The 23,202-nt window shown below is 51.6% G+C and overlaps 1 protein-coding gene across 1 annotated transcript in view; it reads right to left on the bottom strand.

The window, feature by feature from the left end:
• Positions 1-23,202, bottom strand: part of ARHGAP39 (Rho GTPase activating protein 39) — an 87,391-nt gene that overhangs the window by 16,247 nt on the left and 47,942 nt on the right. The window contains exons 3-5 of the mRNA XM_028093628.2: positions 16,746-17,180; positions 10,178-10,261; positions 1,109-2,462 (exon numbers count right to left, since the gene is read on the bottom strand). Coding sequence (XP_027949429.1) covers positions 1,109-2,462; positions 10,178-10,261; positions 16,746-17,180 — 1,873 coding nt within the window. The remainder of the gene's footprint in view (positions 1-1,108; positions 2,463-10,177; positions 10,262-16,745; positions 17,181-23,202) is intronic.

Below are 23,202 nucleotides of genomic sequence, written 5' to 3'. Positions count from 1 at the left end.
CAGGTGCCGGGACCCCGTGCACAGTGGAAGGGCACTGCTTCCTGCTGGCCTTGCTTCTGCTAGTTCACTGAGCTCTGAGGTTGAGAAACAGATGAAAAGGGCAGCCCTGCCAACATGAGAAAAACCCGAGACGCAAAATTCCATAGACACAGATGTCTCTCCTGGTCCACTACACTGCCCGCCCCTCCCCGTCACAGAGCCTTACCCTTCCAACAAAGATCCCCACATGGGACTGGGGGCAGAGTGAGGCTGGGCAGTGGCAGGGCCAGCCTGCAAGGGGGCTAGGATGCTTCCCACGATGCTGGGAAGGTTTGTCCCAAGCCCCCTCCCTGCCTCCCTAATGGCCTCAGCACAACCGTACAGGGCGTCACTGGGGTAACAGCCCTTTCTTTTCTTGGCTTGGACAGAAACACTGCTCTGAGCTGTCTAGCCTGGAGGGGCACTAAAGCAGCCCTGCCCAGGGACACTGGCCTCCCAAGGTTACCAGGCCCTTGGGCAGGTGTTCCCTGGTGGGGTTGAGAGCCCAACACCAGGAGGCCCTCTGGCCATTGCCAGCTCTTGGCAGATGCCAGGGCAGACCCTCAGCCTTGGCTTCATGCAGCAAACTGGTGTGAAACGTCAGGGGTCAGGAGGTGAGAAACTAGGACACTGGCCCACACAAAGTTCCGGGGCATCAAGCTCCAGCACATGACCTAGACAGAAGATGCACGTGGGTTCAGAGAGCCTGACCAGAGAGGACAAGCCAGGCCAGGCTTCTGCTTTGGCTCCAGCTGCAGCATGAGGACCAGGTGTCTGATCTCCCCACTCCTTGCTGCAGAAGAGCTCTAAGCAAGGGCACCTGACACTCCACCTGCATAGCTCCTCACCTGAGAGCCCGTTCACAGATGGGAGAACAGAGGCTCGGGGGCTCAGTGGTTGGGTGGCTGCCCACCTGTTTCCCCTGACTACCCTGCATCTGTGGGCTGGATGGAGTCAGGGCATGGCCTCTCGACCCCCAGGTCACTTGCCAGGACATGGCCAGGCCTTACCAGGAGCTGAGTGCCGCACCATGCCTTGGGACCACCACCTGCCCCACCTCTGCCCAGGGACCCTGGCAGTGCCTCCCTACCTGTGAGGGGTGAAGGTAGGGCTCTGGCGAGGCCAGGTTGGTCTGCACGGAGACGCTTTTCTCGAGTAGGATTTGGGGGAAAGCAAGCCTCTCCAAGGCGCCCCTCTGCCAGTGCTTGCTCTCCTGCTGGGCCAGCGCCTCGTCCTCACTGAAGGCACGCACCACAGGCCCAGGCATGGGCAGTGGCACAGCCCCGTCGCTCTCGTAGCCCGAGCCATCCTGCTGGGAGTCCCAGCTGCCCCTCTGCTTCATGTGAAAGTGGGCCTGCTGCGCCTCCCAGGCCAGCCGTGCCTGCGCCAGGAAAGGCTCGGCCTCGCCTGTCTTGCCCTCTGCACGCTTCACTGGGGCCAGGCTAGGCCCACACAGAGGCCGCTCCTCAGCCAGGGGCTGCTCACCGAGGAGGTCACGGTCCCCGGGGCCTTCAGTGGACGAGGTGCTGGGGGCGTGGCACAAAGAAGGGTTCCTGCTCTTCCTCTTGCGAGTGCCCGGGGAGTAGCCTGTTGAGGACATGGTGTCCTGCTGGCTGGACCAGGACATAGCGTCGTCTTGGGCCTGGGGCAGCTGCATGGGTGGCTGGGCGTGCCGCAGCTCAGGCCCCTCCATGCTGCTGTAGTCCCCAGAGGAGACCCCCAGGCGCTGATCCCGCAGCAGGCAGGGGCTGGGCTGCAGGGGGAGTGAGCCACCTCCAGGATTGGGTGCATACTTGTGCCTTGGGCCTGCGCGCAGCTTGGGACTGGAGCCGGCCTGCTCCACATACACCAGCTGCCGCACGTACTCCTTGCCTGCAGGGCTGTACTCCAGGCTCAGAAAGCGCTCGGGGCACTTCTGCCTGGTCAGCACCAGCTGCTGGTAGGGCGAGGCAGAGCCCTGCTTGGGAGACTGTGGGAAGGGGGGTGGCTTGCGGCCTGGAGACCGCTGGGGTGAGCCTGCCTGGTAGCCCCCGCCAGCCTCGTACTGGACATCCATGGGGGGCTCGTCATAGATGGGGGCCTGGTACTCCACAGGGGGCTCCTCATAGAGTGGGGGCTCATAGGCGTAGCGTGGGGAGGGGGGCTGTGAGTCGCTCGTGGGCTTGCGTGGCTGGGCCAGCAGTGGGGAGCAGCTACCGAGTTCAGCCCTCTTCAGGAAGGGCGAAGGCCGACGCTCAGGGAAGAAGACAGGGCCATCAGAGTCCGAGGCGAATGTCTGTAGGCTGGGCGAGTGCTGCCCACCTGAGGGTCTGCGGGAGCGGCTGCCAGGCTGGCCGTCTAGGGCATAGCCATTGCCCTGGGAGGAGAGGAAGCTGGGCTCCCGGTCTGCAACTTTGATGAGCATGCGCTCCTTGGTGCCCGAATTCCACCGAAGTGAAGAGGTCCTGGGGGGAGGGGGGACAGGCACAGGTTACCTGGGGGAGGTTCTGGGGGGTGGGGGCAGGCACAGGTTACTTGTTGGTGGGGAGGCAGAAGTCTGGCCCAGCTACTAGCCTGAACCCATTACTCACTGGCCTGGGCCTCACAGGTGTCTGAAGTCAGGGCCCAAGAGGCCTGGGTCATTTCTCAGTGTTCTCCTCACCTCCCAAATGGGGGCTGCAGGCCTCAGTGGCCTGATACTTGCTGGGGGGCCCCCTGTAAATGGCCTGTCCACCCTTCATTGCTGGCGCCCTGACCCTTGGGCTGCCCTTGGGCAGTGCAGCCTAGAGTAGCTGCTCTCCTGCCCTCACACAGCTTGCTCTCCTCTGGGGCCCATCATGACACTCCCTGCAAGGAAGGGTGTGTGTGTGTGTGAGACTCCCTGCAAAGAAGGGTGTGTGTGTGTGTGTGTGAGACTCCCTGCAAGGAAGGGTGTGTGCGTGTGTGTGTGTGTGTGTGTGTGTGTGTGTGTGACTCCCTGCAAAGAAGGGTGTGTGTGTGTGTGTGTGACTCCCTGCAAAGAAGGGTGTGTGTGTGTGTGTGTGTGTGTGAGACTCCCTGCAAGGAAGGGTGTGTGTGTGTGTGTGACTCCCTGCAAAGAAGGGTGTGTGTGTGTGTGTGTGTGTGTGTGACTCCCTGCAAAGAAGGGTGTGTGTGTGTGTGTGTGTGTGAGACTCCCTGCAAAGAAGGGTGTGTGTGTGTGACTCCCTGCAAAGAAGGGTGTGTGTGTGTGTGTGTGTGAGACTCCCTGCAAAGAAGGGTGTGTGTGTGTGTGTGTGTGTGTGTGTGTGTGTGTGTGAGACTCCCTGCAAGGAAGGGTGTGTGTGTGTGTGTGTGTGTGTGTGTGTGTGTGTGACTCCCTGCAAAGAAGGGTGTGTGTGTGTGTGTGTGAGACTCCCTGCAAGGAAGGGTGTGTGTGTGTGTGTGTGTGTGACTCCCTGCAAAGAAGGGTGTGTGTGTGTTTGTGTGTGTGAGACTCCCTGCAAAGAAGGGTGTGTGTGTGTGACTCCCTGCAAAGAAGGGTGTGTGTGTGTGTGTGTGTGTGAGACTCCCTGCAAAGAAGGGTGTGTGTGTGTGTGTGTGTGACTCCCTGCAAAGAAGGGTGTGTGTGTGTGTGTGTGTGTGTGTGTGTGAGACTCCCTGCAAGGAAGGGTGTGTGTGTGTGTGTGTGTGTGTGTGTGTGTGACTCCCTGCAAAGAAGGGTGTGTGTGTGTGTGTGTGAGACTCCCTGCAAAGAAGGGTGTGTGTGTGTGTGTGTGTGTGTGTGTGTGTGTGTGTGTGTGTGTGTGTGTGTGTGTTCTGGTCACACCCCAGCACCAGGCACAGAACTATTTCTCCAACAGCTGGGGGTGGCCCTCCCAGAGGCCTCTCTAGCTCTGGATTTGATATGGTTATTTCTCTGCAGGCCTCACTGCTGCATCTAGCACCTGCTGTGCTCCTACAGGGCGGTGGGTCACCTCTCACCCCTCAGCATCTCAGGTAGTTTTTCAACCACAGAGTGTCCTGTGAGCTCCAAAAAGGCTGACTCCCCCCTGTGACTCTGCCCTCATACATACACACAACACTCTGTACCTGGGCACAGATGGAAAAACTGTTTTGAGCAAAACTGAGGGGAAGGTACAGAGATTTCCCATACACCCCCTACCCCTGCTCATGTACAATCTCCCCAATTATCATCATCCCCACCAGAGGGGTGCATTTGTTACAGTCGATGAACCTACGCGGGTTTATGATCATGGAGCATCATCATCACCCAGCATCTAGTTGACCTCAGGGCTCACTCCAGGTGCTGGACCTTCCGTGGGTTTGGGCAAACGTGTCATGACGTGCGTCCACGAGTAGAGTGTCATACAGAGCAGTCTCCCTGCCCTAAATCCTCTGTGCTCTGACTGTCCTTCCTTCCCCCAACCCCTGGCGACCACTCATCTGTCTCCATGGTTCTTCCTTTTCCAGAGTGTCAGAGACCTGGAATCACACAGTATGGAGCCTTTTCCGACTGGCTTCTCTCACTTAGCAATATGCATTTAAGGTCCCTCCATGTCTTTCCATGGCTCGAGAGCTCATTTCTATGTAGTGCTGAATAATATTCCATTGTCTGGATGGACCACAGTTCCCGTATCTGTCCACCTACTGAAGGACGTCTCGGTTGCTTCCAGGTTTTGGTGACCCTGAATAAAGCTGTTACATACATCCATGCACAGGTCTTGATGTGGATATGTTTTCAGCTCTTTGGGGTAAATACCAAGGGCCATGGTTGCTGGATCACATGGTAAGAGTGTGTTTAATTTTGTTAGAAATCTCCAAACCGTCCTGCAAAGTGGCTGCACCACTCTGCTCTCCCACCAGCCACGCCTGAGCGTTCCTGTTGCTCCGCATCCTCACCAGCATCTGGTGTCGTCAGTGCTCTGGATGTTGGCCATTCCAGCAGGTGTGTCGTGGGATCTCGTTTTAACTTGCATTTCCCTGATGTCATATGATGTGGAGCATCTTTTATATGCTTATTCGCCATCTGTGTATCTTCTTTGATGAGGTGTCTGTTAAGGTCTCTGGCCCATTTTTTAACTGTGTTGTTCCCTCACTGTCAAGTGTCAGGAGTTCTTGGTATTTTAGATAACAGTCCTTTATCACATGTAGCTTTTGCAGATACTTTGTCCCAGGCTGTGACTTGTCTTCTCATTCTCTTGCCACTGTCTTTTGAAGAGCAGAAATTTTTAATTTTAATGAAGTCCAGTTGATCAATTATTTCTATGTTCATGGATTGTGCCTTTAATGTTGCATCTAAACATCATCGCTACACCCAAGATCACCTAGGTTTTCTCCTACATCATCTTCTAGGAGTTTTGTTTTACATTTGATCTGTGATCCATTTTCAGCTAATTTTTGTGAGGGGGGTAAAATCTGTGTCTACATTCATTTTTTACATGCAGATGTTCAGTTGCTCCAGCACCATTCACTGGAAAGACTATCATTAGTCCACTGCATTGCCTTTGCCCCCTTGTCAAAATCAGGTGCCTATACTTTTATGGATCTAGTTCTTGGCTCTCTACTTTGTTCCATTGGTCTATTTGTCTATTCTTTACCAATACCACATTGTCTTCACTATGGTAGCTTTATAGTAAGCTTTTTTTTTTTTTAAAGATTTTATTTATTTGACAGAGAGAGACACAGCGAGAGAGGGAACACAAGCAGGGGGAGCAGGAGAGGGAGAAGCAGGCCCCCACGAACAGGGAGCCTGATGCGGGGCTCGATCCCAGGACTCTGGGATCATGCCTGAGCCGAAGGCAGACGCTTAACTGACTGAGCCACTGAGCCACCCAGGCGTCCCTAGTAAGTCTTAAAATTGAGTAGTATTAGTCCTCCAACTTTGTTCTCCTTGAATACTGTGTTGGGTATTCTGGATCTTTTGCTTTTCTATATAAGTTTTAGAATGAGTTTGTTGATATCCAAAAAATAACTTGCTGGGATTTTGACTGAGGTTGCACTGAATGTATAGAATAAGTTGGGAAGAACTGACATTTTGACAGTATTGAATCTTCCTGTCCATGAACATGGGATATCTCTCCATTTATTTAGTTATCTTTCATTAGAGTTTTGTAGCTTTCCTCATTAGATTTTGTAAATATTTTTTTAGATTTATACCTATGTATTTCATTTTTGGGAGGTGCTAATGTAAATGGTATTAATTTCAAATTCCCCTTGTTCATTGCTACTATATAGGAAAGCAACTGACTTTTGGAAACTTACCTTGTATCCTATAAACTTGCCATAATCACTTATCAGTTCTAGTTTTTTTTGTTTTTTGTCAATTCTTTAGGATTTTATGGATAATTTTAGACCAAAATTCTGATGAAAAATGTAGAGATCATTTGAGGCTCTGGATTTATTTTTGTTTCTGACAGGCAGCTGTGGAAAGGTCAGATAACCTGAATCCCATCTGGGACTGAACTGACTGGAAATCAGGCTTAGGTTTGAGAGCTGGTCTACTTATGGCTCATGCTGGGTATAGCCTTTCAGGAGTCCAAGTGGAAACATGGACTGTTAACTAGGGCTCATTTTTGTGGCCTCTGAACTCTGATGTTTGGAGCCATGGACCCACCCAATGGTCAGCTCAGCTTCTTAGACTCTCAACTGTCCTGAGGGAGAGGCAGTATCATCTGTGTGCCAGGCTGCACTGATGCCTCCTCAGCCCTCAAGTCTTCACTCCTTAGTAGATCTCTGATGACTTCAGGACAATTCTGTCTATTTTGTTCTCTGTGTGCAGGCTGGTCTCATAAGTTAATGCAGTGGTGACTGCAAAAGTGGAAATCAGTTTTAAGAAACCAGTTGTATAGTTTGCCACCTCTGCCCCTGTCCTCTGGTTGTTGCTGCACCTTTCTGGGTAAGGTCAAGACTTCCAGGGTGCCTGGGTGGCTCAGATGGTTAAGCGTCTGCCTTCAGCTCAGGTTATCATCCCAGAGTCCTGGGATCGGGTCCCGCATCGGGCTCCCTGCTCCTTGGGAGCCTGCTTCTCCCTCTGCCTCTCTCTCTCTCTCATGAATAAGTAAATAAAATCTTAAAAAAAAAACTTATAAAAAAAAAAAGACTTCTAATTACTGGGATTGGGAGAAGCAGGCCTTGGAGAACACGGGCCAGTGATGTGAGACTGGATGAGAGCATGAAGGCCCATGCCAGCTGGGAGGCAGCCTACTCCAACATGCCAGGTGTGTGGCCCACTCAGCACAGCCAGGATCCAACCCTACCAGTTGACAGTGATGACCAGCAGCTCAGTCTCACTGTCCTGAGGAGAAGTCAGAGAGCGGCAGGACTTGGGATGCAGGCTCCCACTCCTGGGAAGTCTGTTTCTGGTTGCTGGAGGCAGAGTGAAGGGTGGCAGTTAATGTGTCGGGGCCAGCAAACCCTGAAGACTGGGCTAGGAATCCAGAAATCTGGGACTGGACTTCAGCCTGTTGCTCCCTGGCTGTGGGGCTTGGGAAAAATCACTTACCATCTCTGACTCAGTGTCCTCATTTATTTTTATGAGGATTAAGACACATAATGTGCCTATGATAAAGTCCTTAGCTCAGTACTGACATAGAGGAAACACTCAGCAAGTGTGAAGCATTATTTCTGCACTTTTTTCCACTACTCAGCAGATAGTGACCCAGCCCTGGTGCCAGGGCCCCCACAGGGGCTGTGAGGTAAAGAATGATCCTCGCCTGCTGAAGGGTGGTGAGGGCTGTGGCCCAAGGAGGCACCTTGTGGCCTGTCCATTGTGGGCCATCAAAATCGTGCTGTACGATGAGGAGGGTGGGAAAGAGTGTCAGGGTCAAGAGCACATGAGAGGCCAGCTGGTCAGATGACACATCTGTCCCAGGACCCGAGAGGGGTTTCATCTAGTCAGGGTGGAAATGAGAGAGACTGAGTCAGGAGAAAGGCAGACCAATGGCCTTGCCCTCCACCATGCAAACAATGTCCCTGAGCTGAGGGGCAATGCCCAGCACCGCAGCATACATGGGCACTGAGCACCCCTACAGAAGTCAAGGCAGGCCTGAGGCCCATGTAGGAACCTCTGAGTCATGGACTCCAAGTCACAGTTGGGAAAATGGGCCAGAGATGGCCCTTGGTCACGGAGAGTAGGAGCCCAGCAGCCAAGAGGGGCCTACCCCCGACAGGCTTCACTGCACTGGCAGCTTCAGCTCTCATCCTCAGGCCAGGCCTTTCCACAGCCCCATACTCTGTGTTCCCACCTGACCCCACTTCTCTGCTCTTCTTCTGGAAGTGCTCTTTGAAGCCCTACATCCAGTTTCCATGCCCTGCTGTCTGCCTCTTGTGCACCCCTCCACCTCTGACCACTAAGCGGCCAGATGGCCCAGCTGCCTGTGGCCACCCTTTCTACCCAGTCCGACCTCCCTGGCCTGCCCTCAGACCTGTCTCCTTATGGTTCCCCAAACCCAGGAAGCCTGTCCTCACCCATGCCTTAATCGCCCATCAACTCTACTAGGGCAGAGGCACCCAGGCAGAGAGTCACACCTCTCTCTACATAAAATGGGACGATTGCTTGATCTGGTTGATTCAGTGACTCTTTAAAACCATGAGAGAAGGAAGAGAACCTTCCATGCACTGGAAATGCTGGAGACAGGCAAGCAGGGCAGCAGTAGGTGCTGAAAGGGCAGGAGCAGGAAGCGAGGGCTCCATTCAGCGCAGAGTACTTCTCCATGGCCTCTTTCCAAAAGGAGAATGGAGAGCACCTCACAAGACCAAAGCCGGAGGAACTGCTCTGCTGCTGCCTCCTCAGGAGGTGGCTGCCATGTATGCAGATGCCCAGACCTCCATAACAAAGTTAGTGAGTGGAACTCACAGAGCCTTACTCATGTGGACAAGAAATTGTACATCTGAGGTTCTGTTTGAAAAACAACTTGAACCACACAGCCCTCCAACTGCCCCGTAAACCTTCAGGCTCACCAATTCACCTCCATGCCTGGAGTGGATGGGCTGTCTACCAGGCTTCCCATCGTTGCCCCTGCCCTGCTCAGGGACCTGACCACCACACAACCTTGGGTAGGCAGCACAAGCCACCCTGGACAAGCTCCTTCCTGCTCCCCTCCTCCTCATAGACCCTGCTCACACTGTGGTAGGGGGGGCAGTCTCTTCCCTAGTCTGTCCCTACACTTTACCTTCCCGTTCTTCCTGCCCTGGCTGGGTGAGTGCCTTCGTTCCTAAAACTACGTGTCGTTCTCATAACCAGCTCAGATGACACACAGGACAGCAGGACCAGGGCTGCAACAGGCCACCAAAGACCAGGTGGGCACGTGCACCCTACAGGAAACACCAAGTCTGAGGGCCTGCCCTGACCTACCCTCACCTGCAGCAGGTGCACTGAGGGCCCACCCAGTCAGCCCTCTGCATCCCACTTTACTGAGGAGGACATGGAAGAACAGGGAGGCTACAAAACACACCCACGGTCACACACCCACACTGGCGGACCCAGGTAGCCTCAGATTCACTCCATATCAACAAACCGGGTTAGCCCTTCCAAGATCGATCTTTAAACTGTCTGAGCAAACCACCAAAGGCCCGCTCCTCAGGTCTTCAAATTCCTTCCCAACACTGGTATCTTGTTGAGGGCACCTAGGCCACCCAGAGGCACAGCACCCCACCTGGACCTATGAGTTGGCTGAGGATGGCCCCCGCCCAGTCTGACAGATGCTGTGCCCTGGGGTCCCAAGGGTCACCTCTGGAACCTTGCAATACCCTGCAAGGCCGACCCAGGACCAAGAGAAGCCAATGTCCACTTCCTTCCTTATGATGAACATCAATCTTCCCAACTTCACCTGGGAAGCACTCTGATGCATGGCCTGGAGCTCCAGGGGAGAATACATGCTGAGGATCCCCCAAGGACTCACTCCTCTGTTAGGAGCAATGGGCTCCATGGCTCCCCAAACTGGGCAGTGACAAGCTTCTTCCAGCTTCCTGAAAGCTGCCACATGAACCTGGGGGCCACTCCAAAAGGCCTCTGCCCAGGTGCTGGTGGCCCCACAGCCTCTCATCATGTTCCTCTGGCCAGTACAGGACCCCTCATGCTGTATACATCCAGCTAGTTGCTTCTTGTTGAGCCAGATTCTTCTCCAGCTCACCCAAGAGCTGCCAGGAAAACTACCCTCAGGTCAGGAGACAGGACCAAGTGTGAGCCAGTGGGTTCTACCTGTAGTGAAGAAGGTGGCCATCCACATTATAATCCCGGTAAATCTCATAGTCCTTCTCAAGGAACACTCCTGGTGGTGAAGAACTGGAACATAGCAAAATGAAAAAAAGACATGAGCATAAGTGCAGTGATTTAAAAATATGGTACATTAAAAATAAACCTTTCACTTTTAAGAATGTAAGTGTTGGGGCACCTGGGTGGCTCAGTTGGTTAAGCGTCTGCCTTCGGCTCAGGTCATGATTCCAGGGTCGTGGGATCAAGCCCCGTGTCAGGCTCCACGCTAGCAGGGAGTCGGCTTGAGGCTCTCCCTCTCCCTCTGCCCCTCCCCCTGTTCTCTTTCCCTTTCAAATAAATAAGTCTTAAAAAAAAAAAAAAAAAGAAAGAAACACTCTCATGGGGATGAGAAGCTTTTTAAAAAAATATATTTATTTTATTGACAGAAAGAGAGTGAGCACAAGTAGGGGGAGCAGCAGCAGAGGGAGAGGGAGAAGCAGGCTCCCCGCTGAGCAGGGAGCCCAATGTGAGGCTCGATCCCAGGACCCTGGGATCACGACCTGAGCTGAAGGCAGACACTTAACGACTGAGCCACCCAGGAGTCCCAGGGATGATAAGCTTCTTAAGAGTGTGGGTGTGGAGCACAACAGGCACTCAGTATCTGGGAAATAAATTAGCGGGTGATTATCTTGGCAGATGTTCAAAGATGTGATCAAATAATGTCTATTTATTTATTTTTAAAGATTTTATTTATTTATTTGTCAGAGAAAGAGAGCACAAGCAGAGGGAGCAGCAGAGGGAGAGGGAGAAGCAGGCTCCCCGCTGAGCAAGGAGCCCAATGTGGGACTTGATCCCAGGACCCGGGGATCATGACCTGAGCCGAAGGCAGTCGCTTAACTGACTGAGCCACTCAGACATCCCATTAATGTCTATTTATGATTTAAAAACTCTCAGTAATCCAGAAATAAAAGAAAATTTACTTAACTTGAACAAGAATACCTATATTAAACTCAAGGCCTTCATAATATTTAGTAGTAAAAGGCTGAAAGCATACTCATTAAAGTCAGAATGAGAACACATACTCTCACCACCAGTATGTCATACTTTTGGAAATGCTAGTCAATGCAATAAGACAAGGAAAAAAAAGGGAAGAGATTTAAATATTTGAAAGAGATAAAACTGTCATTAGTTGTGAACCTATAAAAAGTAAAGGAATCAACAGAACTACCACTAAAGGTATTAGGGAGACTTGTAATGTTGTATCACCTGTGTGACAGAGGAGACCAACAACTCTTCTGTGTATTAGCAGAAACTTGTTCTGTGTATTAGCAGAAATGAAGTTCACCTTAATCACAGCAATAACAACCATGGAAATATCATAAAAGTTCAGGCATAAGTTAAAAAGGAGTATGTTAGATCAGTATGAATAAAACTATAAATTTTTACTAAGGTATATAGAGGAATCTGAACACATACAAGGTTCCTTGGATAGGAGAACTCAATAATTGTGAAGATATAACTTCAAAATTGGTTAATACACTTAATGTGATTCTAATATTTCCAATCGGAAGGAATGTTTTTAGAACTTAGAGTGTTTGGAAGGTTAACCCAAAAAAATAAACATGTAAGAATAACTAAGAAAAAGTTGAGAAATTATAACGGGAGAGATAATTTTTACTATTCGATACTTAGCAAGTACACTGGAAACAACTCACGTGTCTAGCAATGGGAGCTCATATTCACTCAGCATTGTTCATACAGAGAAACAGAACGCTCTGGAAATACTGTTGTAGTATTTATTTATTTATTTATTTATTTATTTATTTGAGAGAGAGAGAGAGAGGGAAGGAGGGAGAGCTTGAGCAGGGGGAGGGGTAGAGGGAGAAGCAGACTCCCCCCTGAGCAGGGAGCCCGATGTGGGACTTGATCCCAGGACTCTGGGATCATGACCTGAGCTGAAGGCAGATGCTCGACCTACTGAGCCACCCAGGTGCCCCTGCTGTAGTATTTTCAAAACTGCAAAGGTAAATACCAGAAAACTGAGAGAGAGCATTTAGTGGGTTTTAAAATTTTCCTTCTATGTAACTATATGTACTACAAAGTACACCTAATGTGTATTCCTTCTCTAATAAAAATGTTATTTTAAAAGTTGAATAAATGAATGGCTAATGTTAACACTGGCTGGTGGTCAGTGTTCTCTAACACATAATCATGCTACAGAACAGCTAGAAACATGAAAAATGATGTATTATGCAATCACATCTGTATGATACCTATATGTACATCTACATCGGCTGGTGCATCCCTCCTCCTCCTGGCTGGCCACCAAAAGATGACAGAGGTCCTGCAGATCTGGAAGCACCTGGCTGATGTTGCAGCCACATCCCCATACATTCCCTGTGCTCACAGTGGCTTTGTCACGTGTACCCAGGCCAGGCTGGTACACAGTTTTTTCTTCAAAGCCAAAACCAACAGAGTTTTTCCACCACCAGATTGCCACCTTCACCTCCTGGAGGCACTCCTTTTGAATTCTATGCTATCACAGTCCCCTGGGTCCTCAGAGGCCCTGACACCTCCCTCTCTATATCCAACTCCAGCCACCAGTGCCTAGGGCCGTCACCTCTCCTCCAGACTGCTGCCACCCCACTGAAGCACCCAGTCCATGCTGGGTGCATGAAGGGGATTATGCCCCTTTTTGATGACAAAGGGCATATTTCAAGTTGTTGATGTTCCCTGTTGCTGAGTGAATAGTTCCTAATTTGTGTCACCTCGTGTTTGGCTGCTATTATTACGGAGAAACATTGGACTGCCTTTCTCTTTGCTTTTGCCTTTTACTAGATTAAGTAGGTTTGGTTTTATTTTCCTTCTTCTGGTCAGAAAGTTGTATGTGTTATTGTTCTGTGGGATTTTTCTTCAGTGGTTGTACTTAAAACGTTTGTGGGTGTGTGTGACTTATACTCACTCAGCAACAAGGAACATAGACGGCTGGGAACTATGACTGCAGACCTCTCGAGTGGCCCTGCACTCATAGGGGACAAGCTACCTGACAGAGGGTGAGCACGCCTCAAAATGCAAGTCAATGGATCCAATGAAAATGCCGCTTGGATCTTCTGTAGCATTTCCATGATGAAAGGAAGGCACACAACCAGTGAAGACAGTCTTAAAGACCAAGAGAAGAAGGGGGCTCCCAGGGGTCGGGGTGCTAACACAAGCAGATACACAGGCACCAGTGTGGCCTAGGGCAGAGGTGGGCAGTTTAGGAGATGAAAAGTGAATCCGTCCTAGCCCCCTGAGAAAGTAGCTCCAGACAGATTCAGCCCTCAGTGTAAAAATAAAACTGTAAGGTGAATGCAAGACATGTAAGGGAATATCTTTGGATTTAGGCCAAGGAAGAACTTTGTAAAGAAAACATTAAAAGCATAAACCATGTGGACAAAAGACTGATAAACGTGGTTGCATCAAAATCAAGGACAAAGGGACCAGTTAGCAGTCAGGTGACAGAAGACAGGATACTCATAACATCTACTAAAAGCAATGAGGAATTGATATTAGGAAGATACAAGGAACTCCTGCAAACTAACACAGCAACTCCAGTGGAAAAATGAGTAAAAAAATATAAGCAACAAATAGTAAGAAAAGACTCAAATGGCAAATAAGCTCATGAAGAAAGAATAAGAATCAGTGGCAAAGAAGAAATGAAAATGAATGCGCCAGGGCGCCTGGGTGGCTCAGTCGGTTGGGCGACTGCCTTCGGCTCAGGTCATGATCCTGGAGTCCCGGGATCGAGTCCCGCATGGGGCTCTCTGCTCAGCAGGGAGTCTGCTCCTCCCTCTGACCCTACCCCCTCTTGTGCTCTCTCTCTCTCTCACTCTCTCAAATAAATAAATAAAATCTTTAAAAAACAGAAAAGAAAATGAATGCTCCAGTGAGACCCCGCCCCCCCAAGCCCAGTGCTGGGATCCTCTGGCAGCCATGTAGCACAGACCCCAGGACCACCTCTGCAGGTGCAGGTGTAGTGCCCAACTTGGAGCTGTAGGGCCATCCCACAGTTGGAAGAGCAGCAACCCCCGAAGAAGGCACCCAACCTAGGGCCCACGCATCACGAGAGCACATGTGAACTGCAAGACACATGCCAGGTGCACGGGGGGGAGGGGGGAGTGGCGTGGGGACAACCAAAGGAGAGGGCGGCCGTGAAGAGCATGTACTTCAAAGGACACAAAGATGATAAACTAAACCCTTTGTTGTGTCAGTGGTCTAAGGAAACAGAATGGCAATCATCCTACCAAACCAAAGACAGGTGTTCAGAATTGGTGACAAGTAAACCCAACAGCTATACATTATTTATAAGAAACACACTCAGGACGCCTGGGTGGCTCAGTCGTTGAGCAGCTGCCTTTGGCTCAGGTCATGACCCCAGGGTCCTGGGATCGAGTCCCGCATCGGGCTCCCTGCTCGGCGGGAAGCCTGCTTCTCCCTCTCCCACTCCCCCTGCTTGTGTTCCCTCTCTCGCTGTGTCTCTCTCTGTCAAATAAATAAATAAAATCTTAAAAAAAAAAAGAAGACAGAACTTTAAAAAGAGATAAAATAGATAAAGCACCTGGAAATAAACCTTAAAAAATAAGCAAGTTCTTCATGGAGAGAAGGGTTAACAGACACCATCTTTACGTGGGAGAAGACAATATAACAAAGACACCCATTTCCTCCAAACTGATCCACAAACTCAGTACAATTCTAATCCAAATCCAAACAGGGCTTCTTGTGGAAATCCTGACCCCAAACTGTTGCAGTAACCCCCACCACCCCACAGAATATCTGAGGCACCCAAAGAGGACACTCCCACCCCCGGGCAGCATGGCACAGGGCAGAGAAGGGTAGCCCGAGAGTCGGGGTGACAGACACATCTGCCAACAGAACCCTAAAAAGAATCCAATCTCTCCACCTAATTACAGAGATGAGTCAGCAACCAATAGGATAAAGAATTCAAAATCATCACAATCCAATAAAACGGAGACTCTTATGTGATGAGCCCAGAGGCTGTCGAAGCCGATGGACAGAGGGAGTGCCGGGAGGGCCTCTTGGCAGCAGCACAGCGTGGGCCCCACAGGAAGCCAGAGGCAGAGCCCACACACCATTTGCTTTCTCCTGGGTGCTCACCCCTGGGGCTCCCCAACCTCACCAGGGGCAGGGCCACTTTCTGGGGGCAACGCCCAAAAGTCCCCGAGTCTCCTCAGGCCTGCCCAGCCACCACCTCTTTGGCCTCTGACCTCTGGTGTGTGTCCAATGTAGGGGCCCAGGGCAGGCCACCCCAAAATGTGCCACCATGGCAAACTGATTATTTTGCATGGAAGCCACTTGGGAATGCACTGGTGCAAGGTCATCAGACTTCGCTCTGTCCCCTGAAAGCTGAAGTAACCCTTCCATGGGGAAAACACCGTCCCTGTAGGAAGAAGTAAAAAGGTACCATTCTCACCAGCGGTAGGAGCTTCCTTGCTGAGAGAGCTGGAGAAACAGACCTTGTCAACGTTACCTCAGTCCAGACTCTGCTTAGAATTCCTCTCTAAGTAAAGCTCCCAAACGTCTGTTTTATCCTGTCAATTCCTCACAAATTTACTGTGTCTTTGTCTAAAAAATATAAAAACTACCTGCCTTGGCCGTTTCTTGGGGTCTCGATTTCATTATTGGACCTCTGTGCATGAAACAAAACTGCTTTTTCCCTCCTGTTAATCTGCCTTATGACGATTTAATTCCGAACCCAGCTGGAAGATTCCTGGGAGGAGAGAAGGAAATTTCTGCCTCCCCAGCACCAGCATGCACACTGATCTGACCCCTGTATGTGCCTCATCTTCCCCGTCCCATTTAGGAGCGCCACAGCCAGCTGCCCAGCCCCCCACAGCACCGCAAATCTGCCAGCACGCCCACCCAACTGCGCCACACAGAAGAGCATTTCCAGCTCCCACAGATGGCTGCCAGCCACCCGTTTCCATCCCAGGCCCCTTGGACGTCCCTTTCATAGGAGCAAAATGGACCCTCAGCACAAAGCAGGTTTGATCACTTTGTGGTTTCCACCATCCCTGAGTGAAATCCAGCCCGCCCCACCCCTGGCCCCACGCACCCCATCCCTACCACCCTGCCCCTGCCTGGCCTCCGAGGCCAATGGTCATGGCCCTCCATCCTCCCCAGCTTCTTGTCATCGCCTGTCCCCAGGGCATACCGTCCCAGCACCTTCCTGACCAGCCGTTCCTGCTAGACTTGGCTCCCTGAGTGCTGGGCCCTGCATCTGTGCCTGCCAGGTGTGGGCACCGGGGTGTGCGGCACCTGAGGTACAGGGCACTTTTGGGGGTGTGCCTCTGGTGGGTCCTAACACCACATTCACGCTTCCCATAGTGGACAGAGCCAAACAATTTCACAGCCATAAGCCAGAAAACCTCCATAAGGACAGACCGGGCCCTTCTCATCACCAACAGAGGCTCCTGCCAAACGGCAACGAGAGCATCTGCGGGCAAAGGTGGGAAGCAACCGCTGGTATGAGGTTCGGGCCCCACGCAGCGCCCCCGAGCCCGCCCGCCCGCCTCACCTGCCGCTCTCGTCCTTCAGAGCCCCAAAAGGGGCCTGCCGGCTAGTCCTCCCCGAAGGCTCCTGCGCCTTCTCGCTGGCATCCGGCTCGGGCTCCAGGGAGGAGCTGGTGCTGCCCTCGCGGCTGACGCCACTGCCCCTCCCGGGGCTGTTCTCCGCTGAGGCGCGGGGTGACTCAGTGTTCTGCTTCAGGGTCTGCAGCTTCGCCAGTGGGATGATGTCGCAGTCCTGCGGCCGGTGCCACACGGTGCGCTGGGTGCTGGCATTGTAATAATAGAAGCGGGATGTGTTGGGGTCAAACAGCTCCCACCACTGGTTCTCGCTGGTGCGCTTGATGCGGACGCCGGCAGGAGGGTCCCACACGCACTCGCCCGTGACCAGGTTGGCATACATACGCTCACGGGTGCGCGGCTCGATGATCTCCACCCACTCCAGCCTGAGAGACAGCAAGAGAAGAGTTAGCAGGGTCGGGTGCTGGCCTCCGGGAACAAGGGGCTCCTGCAGCCTGGCCCAGAACGATGTGTCCTGCCCATCAAGTGGTGTGCCCTTTGTCCCTCAGCTGCTGTGCAGGCCACCTGCTTGCGGAGGGCGGGGTTTGTAGACCCACCTACAACAGCAGACCCTTTCCCACATCTGCCAGCTCCAAAGGCAAGAAATCCTGTCACTTACACGATAAAACCGAGCCAGACTGAAGTCCCGTCCCTGATCTTCCCATGCTCATTACTGCCCAGGAGCTCTCTAGGGAGACTTGGGCCAAGCATCTCTCCACTGGGCTCTACAGGCTCTAGCTCCCTGTCCTCAGAGGAACCTGGACACAGCCGGGCTGCATCCTGCAGGATGCTCTGGCTACTCTCAGTCGGCCTGGCCACCATGGGCCACCACCGCCCGTCCATCTGCAGCAGGAATGGATGCCACCATCTTTACACTGGGCCCACTGAGAAGGGGCTTCCAGCTCAGCTGGGATGTGACTTGGTGCTCTGGAGCCATTTCCTCCCTGGGGCTCCCAGAGTGTCCCCACCTCAAGGACACAGCTTCCATCACACTAAGTTTTTTGTTTTTTTAAAAGATTTTATTCATTTTATTTATTTATTTAATTGACATAGAAAGACAGAGACAGCGAGAGAGGGAACACAAGCAGGGGGAGTGGGAGAGGGAGAAGCAGGCTTCCCGCAGAGCAGGGAGCCCGATGCAGGGCCCGATCCCAGGACCCTGGGATCATGACCTGAGCCGAAAGCAGATGCTTAACAACTGAACCACCCAGGTGCCCTATTCAGTTATTTTAGAGAGAGATACAGAAAGAGCATGAGCGGATGGGAGGGACAGAAGGCGAGGGAGACTCCCAAGCAGGCTCCCCGCTGAGTGTGGAACCCAATGCGGGGCTCGATCTCACGACCCTGAGACCACGACCCAATGCCCAACCAAGTCACCCAGGCACCCCCATCCCACTAAGTTTTTTAATGAAAACTAAAGCTATTCAGAACAAGGCAATTTTAATGTCGGTATGTCGATATCAGGGTGTGTCTGGCTGACATCTGGCATATTTTTATTCTGCGTCCAAGTTTCCACACAAATAACAACCCTTTAAATGCCACAGACTGGTGTGTCTGTAGGTCCTTCTGCTGTTCTGGAACCTCGCAATGGGCATGCTCCTCAGCACCACAGCCCTGCCCTCTGAGACCAGACCTACTCAAGGCCAGATGCCCCGTGCTGGAAGAAGGACCAGCCCACTCACTGTTCACTCCCAGCAGCTCAGAGGCTCTGGGGCCTCCTTTGGGATCAGCAGATGCTTCCAGAAGCCCGTGGGGAGGACCAGGTGAGTCCTGGCTCCATGTCTCAGCCAGTGCCTGGGCATGGGCACCCAGCACAGCACAGTGAGGCCAGGGAGGAGTGGAGCCAGTCTGCGGGGAAGGCTGCTCTGGGGGATGGGGTGCCGCTGTGGGGGCAGAGAGCACAGGGGATGGGGGGACACAGAGAGAGAAGGGAGCACTCAGGACCAGATGCATGACCAGCCCGTGGGGCTCCACAGACCCTGAGAAGGGCCACACAGTGCAGGCAAAGTCTTGAGCAGCAGGGTTTGTGAGAGAAAGGCTGGGGAGGAGTGAGCGGACATCCCTCCCGACCCGACTTCGCCTGAGAAGCCAAGAGGGCCCAGGGGCAGGCAGGGAAGGTGGTGAGGCCACAGTGTGGGCCGTTCTGTTTGACACATGGATAAAGAGCAGCCAACTGAATGCTGGCAGAGCCGTCCCACGGGTGTCAGGTGGTGGTGGGGAGGTCGGGGTCAGGGGGTTGGGAGGAAGCCAGGTGTCCTAGGACCACGAGCAGAGCAGCATCCAGAGCAAGGGGGGCTCTACCGTAGGCTGCTACTCCAGGGAAGGAGGAAGCCAGCAGACTGCAGGGTGAGTCCCATCCCACACCCCCCAGGACCCAGCAAAGGGCAACCCCCTTCCCCTCCACCACTGCCCTCCCCACCTGCCTGGCCCACAGACCATACACCCCACCTCTCCGAGGGAGACCAGCAGGGGCCTCTGCAACTGCACTTTCCAGTCTTTAATGGAACTGGGCCACTGGATACTACAGATCACCCCCTTGCGCCTTCAAATTTTTAACATTTTGTTTTCAAACTGTCTTAGGCCATTGAAGCTGCTCTAACAAAACACGGCAGACTGGGCAGTTTACAAACAACAGACAATTCTTGTTTGCAGTCTGGAAGCTAGATGCAGGAGTTCAAGGTGCCAGCACGCTGGGTTCTGGTGAGAACCTTTCCGACTGCAGATGTGTGCTCACTGTGCTCACTCCTCACTGTGCCCTCACACAGCAGAGAGGGGCAGCATACCCTCTCAGGGCACGAATCCCATCATGGGGCTGCCACCTTCAAGACCTAGTCCCCCCCAAAGGCCTCGCCTCCCAATACCGCCAACATGCACAACATGGGGGACACGGGCCTCCAAATACCAACATGCACAGTCCGTCCAGAACAGAAACAATTTCCGACTTACAAGACGTAAGGCAATGGCCTTCCGGATTCCCTACGTTCCTGCCCCCACAGAACACATGCAGGGATTTTGGTCAGGAAGCTGTGCTCGAGCCTGGCAGGAGCGTGTAGCCATGGCCATGGCAGCACCCCCACTATGAACTGCTGCCCTCTCTCCTTGTGGTGAGGACAGGCCTCGTGGGGAGACGCTTTATGCATCCATCTGACGTCTCACCAGACTCTCCCACTGACGACCCGCCATTCCCTCTGTGTGTGTTCATCTGTCAGCAGCAGCCACTGTGGTGGCAGGAGGACAAAACCTTTTCTCCTTCCCACTTTCTCTGTTTTCTAAGTTTTTACAATGTATTTTCACTCCATGGTGCCTTTTGTTTTGGTGGAAACTCTTGATTTTAATGTAGTTGAATTCATATATCTTTTCTTCCCTGATTTCTCCTCTTTTACCTGGTTTAAGAAATCTTCCCTACTTCTAGGTCAAAACTCTTCTCTCTGAAATCGACTGTCAGTTTTATAGCTTTGCCTCCTAACGAAGTCGTTTCTGTATCTGGTCTTTTGCCGACTGTGTGACATTTCATTTTCCCCACGCAGATAACTGGGCCTCTCGGGACGGTCAGCACACAGCACCCTTCTCTCCACGACAGCCCCGTGTCCGAGCATGCCACCAGCTCTGTGGGTCAGTGTGAACCTGACCAGCGCTCTGTCGTCCTCACCACGACAGCTGCGAGCAATGTGCATTTCCAAAGTCCCCGCTCGGCTTCCTCCTCAGGCCTGTCTGGACTACTCCCGGCCCTTGCTCTTCCCACAAACTCTGCTGGCCCACCCAGGGGGCTCAGACACGGGCTCCACCCAAACCATGGTGTACCCACTCAGCTAGGTCTTCTTTAAAGGCTATGTACATCTTCTGTCAGATTTATTCCCAGGCTTCATACACACACACTATTGTAAATGGTATGTTTATTCTTTTTAAAAATAAAACCATGACCTATAATGTATACAGAGAAATGTACAGAATACAGAAATAAGTTTAATGAGCAGTTATGATTTAACACTGGTGTAGCCATCACTCACCAAGAAATAAAACAAGGCCGTGTCGGAGACACACCCACCACACACCTCTGTTCACCCTGAAGACACCACTGTCCTAAGCGTTAGACTGCCTCCTTGCCTTTATAGTTCTACCATCTTTGAAGATAACCCTAAACAAACTAATTTAGGTGTGTCTATTTTTTAATCATATATTCCCCCAATAAAACTAATTTTTTTGTGCATTTTATTTCTTTCACTTGCAACTGAAACCCTCTGATGCTGTCTGCCCAGCTGCTGCCCACTCGAGCTCCCAGCCCACCGCACTGCCTGGGTGAAGCCTTTACATGGTGTTTCATTTTGCTTTATTTTTAGCTTGTGTGTGTATGTATGTATGTAATCTATACACCCAACATGGGGCTCAAACTCGACCCCAAGATCACGAGTTTCATGCTCCAGTGATGGAGCCATCCAGGGCCCCCGGTCACACGTTCTTGATCAGTTCTACTGCTGATGGACATGTGGGTTGTTTGCCATCTGGAACTATTTCTCACAACCCCGCTGTGCACATCCTTATCCATGAGCCCTGGCAGGGGGTGCAGAAGCCTGCAGAGGTGGGACGCTGCATCCCAGGAGTGCACGCCAACTGTCCAGAGGACCCCGACTTGCTCTCCCCTGAGCCGGGCACAGCAATGTTGCTGACCCCTCATCCCCACCCGCCTGATAGTGTTCACTTTCTGCATTGTTAACTTTATAAATAATTTTTTGATTATTGCTGGTGGACAGAAACACAGTTTATTTTGTATATTACTTTTTAAGTTTTTTTTTTAAAGATTTTATTTAAAAATAAAAAAGAGAGAGCACAAGCAGGGGGAGTGGGAGAGGGAGAAGCAGACTCTGCCAAGCAAGGAGCCCAATGTGGGACTCGATCCCAGGACCGAGATCATGACCTGAGCCGAAGGCAGACGCTTAACCGACTGAGCCCCCCAGGTGCCCCAGTATATTATTTTTTTAAGTAATGTTGCTGAATTTTCTTACTGACTTATTTCTTATTGACTCTAACAACTTACTATGGATTCACCTGTGAATAAATAAGGAAAACACCTCTAATCTTTTGTGTGTAATATAATTGTCTATGTAGAAAATACAAACAATTTGGCCAATAAAGAGAACAAATAATTCTCCTTTTCTGTGTTCTGCAGATTCTCTAGGACATACACCCAGGTGGGGGTTCACTTTTCATTACTGAAATGAAGGATCTGGGGGACTCCTGGATCTCAGAGTGGGCATCTTTAAACAATTCTGGAAAAATTTCCACTTCCACCTTTTCAACACCCTCCCAAGCCCCCTGCCTCCTTCTGGAATGCTCCACAAGGACCGTTGCACATGTCATGGAGCATGTGTGTACCCATTCCGTCTTGCCTGCTGCACACCAGATCAGTTTTTCAGTTCCTCTTTCCATTTTGTTAATTCTCTCTTCAGCTGTGTTGAACCTGTTGGTTCTTTCCCCAATTCCCACTGTCATTCTTCAGGGTCTCCTATTCTCTGTTCACATGTGCAAGCTTCTCACAGTTTTTTTTTTTTTTAAGATTTTACTTTATTTTTTAAACATTTCATACTTTATTTATTTAAGATTTTATTTATATAACAGAGAGAGACACAGCAAGAGAGGGAACACAAGCAGGGGGAGCGGGAGAGGGAGAAGCAGGCTTCCCGCTGAGCAGGGAGCCCCATGTGGGCCTTGATCCCAGGACCCTGGGATCATGACCTGAGCCAAAGGCAGATGCTTAATGACCGAGCCACTCAGGCGCCCCACAATTCACACTTTTTTTTTTAAAAGATTTTATTTATTTGTCAAGACAAGAGAGAGCATAAGCAGGGGGAGTGGCAGGCAGAGGGAGAAAGACGCTCCCTGCTCGTGGGACTCCATCCCAGGACCCTGGGACCATGACCTGAGCCAAAGGCAGACGCTTAACCAACTGAGCCACCCAGGCATCCCAAGATTTTTTTTTTAAGTAATCTCTACACCCAACGTAAGGCTTGAACTCACAACCCTGAGATCAGAAGTCTCATGCTCCACCGATGGAGCCAGCCAGGCGCCCCGTCTCATGGTTCTTTAAACATAGGTAATTCCAATGTTGGCATTTTTAGGGGCCTCCCTCTGCCGGGTCTCACTCCTGATGCCATTTCCTTATGTGTTTATTCTCTAGGTCCAACTCTCCCGAGGCCCCTCTCTGTACCTGCAATAGGACTGCTAAGTGTTACTGGAAGAAAGCCAGCAGCGGGGAGGGGGGGGCACCATGGTGCGAAGCTCTATAGGGTTCACCCCGGCCCTCACCATACTGTCCACGGGACCTGGCAAAATGCTCAGAATGCTTCCAGGCCTCACCTCACCCTCTTGCCTCTTCTGCACGGATGTGCCCTAAGCAGCCGCACAGAGAACCCT

The sequence above is a fragment of the Eumetopias jubatus genome, unplaced genomic scaffold, assembly GCF_037043125.1.
Source record: "Eumetopias jubatus isolate StellerSeaLion01/CBP00866 unplaced genomic scaffold, mEumJub1_p1.0 scaffold_4, whole genome shotgun sequence".
Taxonomy (NCBI): domain Eukaryota; kingdom Metazoa; phylum Chordata; class Mammalia; order Carnivora; family Otariidae; genus Eumetopias; species Eumetopias jubatus.
The sequence above is the reverse complement of the archived record's forward strand: the minus strand, read 5'-3'. Positions and strand labels throughout refer to the sequence as shown.